Source organism: Cyprinus carpio, chromosome A7 (genome assembly GCF_018340385.1).
Source record: "Cyprinus carpio isolate SPL01 chromosome A7, ASM1834038v1, whole genome shotgun sequence".
Taxonomy (NCBI): Eukaryota; Metazoa; Chordata; class Actinopteri; order Cypriniformes; family Cyprinidae; genus Cyprinus; species Cyprinus carpio.
The window spans coordinates 34,550,792-34,557,341 of record NC_056578.1 but is presented as its reverse complement, the minus strand read 5'-3'; the positions used below and the strand labels follow the sequence as shown (position 1 = coordinate 34,557,341).

The 6,550-nt window shown below is 33.6% G+C and overlaps 1 protein-coding gene across 4 annotated transcripts in view; it reads left to right on the top strand.

Moving 5' to 3' along the window:
• Positions 1–304: 304 nt before the first annotated feature.
• lypla1 (lysophospholipase 1) overlaps positions 305–6,550 on the top strand; it is a 29,684-nt gene continuing 23,438 nt past the window's right edge. Inside the window, exons 1-4 of one of the 4 annotated variants that reach the window (XM_042760927.1) lie at positions 306–1,205; positions 1,310–1,386; positions 1,487–1,518; positions 1,615–1,680. In XM_042760927.1, the coding sequence (XP_042616861.1) occupies positions 1,333–1,386; positions 1,487–1,518; positions 1,615–1,680 (152 nt within the window). In that variant the 5' untranslated portion in view covers positions 306–1,205; positions 1,310–1,332. Of the gene's footprint in view, positions 1,387–1,486; positions 1,519–1,577; positions 1,681–6,550 lie in introns of all 4 variants that reach the window. The other 3 variants (XM_042760928.1, XM_042760929.1, XM_042760930.1) reach the window with 3 other exon arrangements.

The following is a 6,550-nucleotide window of genomic DNA, read 5'->3' as shown; positions in this document are numbered from 1 at the left end:
TGTATATTTATTTATATATATATTTATTATTTTTTTCTTTTTTTTACATTTATTTGTATATTTATTTATGTATTTATAAGCACTCAATCATTCCACAATCACCATTCCATACTCAGTAACTTCAAGAAAAAAATAAAAAATAAATGCAAATAAAATAAATTCTATCAGAGTCCTTGGGGACCAGAAACTCTTTGGTTACCCACATTCTTCAAAGTATCTTCTTTTATGTACAACAGAAGAAAGAAATTATTAAGGTTTGGAACAACTTGTGGGTGTGTAAACGATGACAAAATTTTCATTTTGGGGTGAACTATCCCTTTAAGTCAGACAGTCCAACCTGAGCATTGTGAGCAACTGAAATGCTTCTGTGCAAACTTCACGTTCATCTTTAGTTACAGGATAGACACACTGATAACTTTCCTATTCATCCCTACGTCTGGAGAGTCTTGTGTTCAAAGGGCGGATGTGAGTGAGCTCTAGATGTTTTAAACCGCGCTGGTTTAGCGCATGAAAGGGCTTTGACGGGGCGCGTTCTGGAGACTCCGTCTCTATGAAAACAAAGATGTTAAAATGGAATCACGCGCAAATGAGCTTCTCTAATACCTCGTATGAAATTGATTTCATTATAATTGCTATTAGTATTATAAACAGTGCAATATACTTTTTTGTTTATTCAACTATATGTTGGCATTTGTAAAATACGGGACAAATCGCGTTCCGTATTGATTTGATACGGGACGCATCATTTTACCTTTAAATACGGGACGATTCCGTATTTTAAGGGACGGGTGGCTCACACACACATACATATATTTGTGTGTATAAACTAACCTAGCCGCCTAATCGGGTAGCTGTATGCTATGCTGGTACGCGAGTAACAAAAAAAAAAAAAAAAAAAAAAAAACAAAACCGAGAAATGTTTGATTTCACTACCTATAGCATCGGCTATATACTAGCCTATGAAACATGTAATTTAAAAGACATTAATGGTCATTATAGCTAAGTTCAAACGACAAAAATAAAAACGCGATTTTGCAGGAATTGTAATCAGGCGCTAAAAATAATACCCATTAAATGTTCGTTGAGCCAATGGGATCACTCGGGGTCCTAAGCGGACTCGATTTCTCATGACACTGGCATAAGAGAAGACTGTAATCTCACCTGAAGCCTAGAAAACGTTTAACATTGGGCCATAAAGCGACACTGTTAGTGTGTTTTTGACTGTGATGCAAAATTATAACCATTGTTGTGAGCTGTTGATATAGAGCTACATTATCTTAGCTGTCTTTTACTGAACGCAAAACTTTAGGTACTTTTATATGCGGTAAAATCATGTCAGCGCTCCTGCCAGCAATTGTGCCCGCCGCTTGTAGAGCCACGGCCGCGGTAAGTATCATCTGCACAAGCACAGCGCTATCAACAACGGCAACATCCCTTTAATTTTTGATTTTATTTATTTATATATTGCATGTTGTGTACCCCCCAGGTGATATTCCTCCATGGCCTGGGAGACACAGGGTAAACTGTATCATTATTATATAGCATGACTGATTGAAGTTCGTGATTATCCAATATAGGTTTTGCCAACATTTACATTACATTACCTGTCTTCAGACATGGATGGGCCGAAGCTATGGCTGGGATCAGGACACCTTATATCAAGTACATTTGCCCTCATGCGTAAGTACTGAATATTTTTTATCCATAGCTTTAATATACAGTTCATCGGTGTGTACACTATACTGGTCATTCCTGTTATGCTATAGCTTGTGACCTGATATTTGAAAATATGCCTGAATCCTTAAATCAGAATTGGTCTCATATTTGATAACACTGGAATATTATATATTTTAAAGCATGGGACACACTGCATAATTTTCGGCTGTCCTAGATCAGTGTTTTTTTTTTTTTTTTTTTTTTTTTTTTTTTTTATATTAATGCAGAGAACAAACACATACAAAAGTATAAACAAACATCACATAATATCAACCACAAACAAAAACAACAAAAAAAAAAACACAAAGAATAAAATAGAACTAAAGAAAAGAGAAGAAGAAAAATAAAAGGAGGGCCAAAATCAAAGCAAAATTACACAAGGAGATCAAAGGCAGAGCAAATTCTAACTGTCCTTATAGCTTTCTTATTAGTAGATACTGAGATTACATTACAATAGTTCTCCATTTCTTTTAGGAAAACAGAGAAGACAGGTTTACAGTTAAAGAATTTGCATTTGTGAATGTGAAATTTGCTTAGGAAAAAATTTTAATTAATAAAACTAATATTTTCGTTTGTGGGGTCGGAGTCATAATATCCAAATATAATGTTTTTCATATGTACTGAGAAGCCTGGCAAAATTTTACGCTTGACAAACACACCAATATCATCCCAGAGTTTTTCAGTGTAGTGACATGACCAAAATAAGTGTACCACAGTTTCTTAAGAACTCGAACAAAAAGAGCATGTAAGATCAATGTCAGATTTAAATCTTTGTATAAACTTCTTTACAGGGTAGAACCTGTGTATGAGCTTAAAAGAAATTTCTTTAACTTTGTTTGTGAGAAAGAATTTTTGCGATAGAGACCAGATTATTTTCCAATTAAGGTTACCGAACAAATTATTCCAAAAGGAGATCACAGGTGGAACAGAAATCAGATTCTTAAGAAATAAAGACCGTATTTTATAATTTTTGGCTTTCGACTCAGAGAAACAAATTTGACCAACAGGAGTATCACAAGGTTTAGGCAAGGATGCAGTAGATACTGAGGAGCCATTACAGTTTTTTAAAAGCATACATAAACCAGAGGGGATGGCTCCCAACACTGTAGCAAATTCTTTTGGGGTTATTGGTATTTGGTATTTGGAAAGGAATTCTGAGTACCTGAACATAAGACCTGGCTCATTAAACAACTGCTCCACCAAAAATAAACAATTACTGAACCAACTATCATACAACAGAGACTTATTCTTGAATAAAATGTTCTTATTGTTCCAAATAAAACATCTTTGTGGTGAAAAGTTATGCTTATAAATCAGTGTCCATGCTAAGAGAACCTGTCGATGAAAGTTTAATAGGGAGTTTGGATATATCATAATCACACATTAAGAGAAAATTAAGGCCACCAATTTGTGAAAAAACTAATTGAGGAAAAACTTTCCAAATTGAAGATGGTTGGGCTAAATATTGGTTCAGCCAATTAATTTTGAATGTATTGTTGAGGGAATCAAAATCAATAAAGTTCAGACAACCATTATTATACACATTTAATATGACTGATTTTCTCAAATAATGAGATTTATTTTTCCATAGGAATTTTATTATAACCTCATTAATTAATTTAGACGTGGGCTTATCCACAAAAAGAGACTGAGCTGCGTAGGCCGAACGAGACAGACCCTCTGCCTTAGTGAGCAGTGTTCTGCCTTTTAGTGACAGATCCCTTTGTAACCAACAATTAAATTTTTTTTGTGTTTTGGTAATAATAGGTTTGAAGTTTGCTGAACACCTATATTCATCTTCAGTAATTAGTATACCAAGATATGTTACCCTATTTTTGACAGCAATATCCTCAATAGAAGTAAGAGAGCAATCTTTAATTGCAAGCAATTCGCATTTATTAAAGTTTAAATTTAATCCTGAAGCTTTAGAAAAAGTCTGAAGAATACCCAAAGCCAATTTAATTTGTGATGAATCATTCAAGAATAAAGCTGTATCATCCGCTAATTGACTTATTTTTATTTTATTGTTACCAAATGTGATACCCTTTAACTGACTATTGTTTATATGTGTGCTAAGGAACTGTGTTGCAATTAGAAACGGGTAAGGGCAAAACTGGACATCCTTGCCGAACTCCTCGTTTTAAAAAGAATCTAGGTGAAGTAGCATTACTTAATTTGATAGAGCTGTTTCCGTTTATATAAAGCATTTGGACCATCCTGCAGAAAGCTTCCCCAAAGCCAATTTTTTGTAGAGCCTGAAATAAAAATTCATGTTCCAATGTGTCGAAAGCTTTGTAGTAATCTAAAAAGAAAATGAAACCATCACTGTCTATTAAATCTGAATAATCTAACACATCTAAAACTAACCGTATATTATTAGAAATGTGCCTTTTCTGCATAAATCCAGATTGTTTTTCGTCAATTATGGAGTGCAAAACATATTTCAATCTTTTTGCTGAAACTAAAGCTATAATTTTATAATCATTATTTAATAATGTAATTGGACGCCAGTTATCTATTAAAAGGGGATCTTTATTTAATTTTGGGATAAGTGTTATTAAACCTTGACATAATGTGGCTGGAAGCAGTGTTTTCTCTATACTTTCCTCATAAACCTTTAATAAGAATGGTGCTATACTATGACTAAACAGCTTGTAAAATTCTGAACTGAGTCCATCTGTTCCAGGAGATTTGTTAGCTTTTAAAGTATTAATAGCTTCCTCTATCTCTTTCAGTGTGATAGAGGCATCACAGAAATGTTTATCTAAGTCACTCAGCTGATTTATATTAGGTAAAGATTTAAAGAAATCATTCATATGTTGTTGGGATAATTTAGAAGTATACAAGTCACTATGGAATTTAGCACAAAACTTTGCAATATTTTTTGGGTCATCACTTATATTACCATTAATCATTAGTTTTTGAATTTGATTGTTTTTAGCTTGCTGCCTTTCCAGTCTAAAAAAAGTACGCAGAGTTCTGTTCACCTTCAATCCACTTTCTACGCGATCTAATAAATGCCCATTCTGCTTTCTGTTTATATATGTTGTCTAATTTGCACTGTAAATCAACCAATTCTACTTTTTCACATTCAAGTAAATCATCCACATTTTTAGATAAAAGATTAGTGATTTTGTATATAATGGTATTTTCATCAGTTTTTTTCTTTTTTGCCACATCACTACTAAATTTTCTAAGATATTTGCCAATTTCATATTTAGTAAATTCCCAATTGCTGCTGTAACTGTTCTCGTCTTTTGCTTTATTCCAATTTTTGTGAATTATCTTACTGATTTCATCGTTTACTTCATTATAAGAGAGAATAGAATTGTTAAGTTTCCAGTAAGAAGAGAACCCACGCACATCATCAGAAGTAAGGAAATGGGCACGAATAAAAATACTCTTGTGATCAGAAAATGGAGATGGTAAAATGTCAGAAGAGGTATTGTATAATTCCTTAGAAACAAGCCACATGTCAATTCGGGACTGGGAGGAGAGAGAGTTATTACTCCATGTGAACATCTTTTGAGAGGGATGTAAATCCCTCCAACTATCCATCAAAGAGAATCTTTGCATAAACATTTTCAAGTAGAAACTACTATTGTCTGGGAGTTTTGGACGCCATCTGTCTATGCTGCTATCTAAAGCCACATTAAAATCACCACCAAAAATAAGCATGGAATTTGGGTATTTAGTCAATAATATCAATATATGTTCCTCTAAACGACTAATAAAGGCTTCATTTTCTTTCTTCTGGTTATAGCTGTAAACACAAACAAGGATACAAGTCAAATTTGAAAATTCAGTAACGAGACTGATAAAGTGTCCATCTACGTCACTTGCACTGAGTAACACCTTCCCTTTAAACTGATTTTTTAAAAATGCATACACCAGCTGAATGTGTCGTACAATGAGACATCCATATGTCCAGACCCCATTGTGACCTCCAGAAATTAAGATCCTCTGCTGATGAGTGACATTCTTGGAGGAAACAAAAGTCAGATTTGAATTGTTTGAGATATAAGAAAACAGCCTTTCTCTTAGTGAGATTTCTTAGCCCTCTATCATTTAAAGAAACAACAGATAAAGACATGAGACACAATAAAAAAGCTAACCAGAAAATAAATAAATAAAACAATTAAATAGACCTATTCAAAACAGATAACTTCTTGAATAGAACTTTAACTGGTCAGAAAATGACAAGGATGAGAACCACAACTCAAACAGTAGAAAAAACTAGATAGTAAAGTTTGTGGTCAAACTTTAAGTTGGCTTGAAAAAGCCTGACCAGAAAGTTTGAAAAATTTAGAAAGTTTAAAAAGTTTAAAAAGTTTAAAAAGATTTAAAAATTTGAAAAGTTAAGAAGTTTAAAAAAGAAAGTGATTAACATATTGCTAGCATTAAAAGCAAGTGACTAACATGTCATTAGCATGATTAGAAAAGTTGCTAGCATGTTGCTAGCATGATTAGCAAGTGACTAGCATGTACTTAACATGATTAGCAAGGTATCTAGCATGTCATTAGCATGTTCCTAGCATGATTAGCATGTTGCTAACATGTTCTTAGCATGATTAGCATGTCACTAGCATGTTTCTAGCATGATTAGCAAGTGACTAAAATGTCGCTTGCATGTTTGTAGCATGATTAGCAAGTGACTAGCATGTCGCTAGCATGTTACTAGCATGTTCCTATCATGATTAGCATGTTTCTAGCATGATTAGCATGTTGCTAGCATGTTTCTAGCATGACTAGCATGTTGGTAGTATGTCACTAGCATGTTGCTAGCTTGATTAGCATGTTGCAGGTATTTTACTAGCATGTTACTAGCATGTTC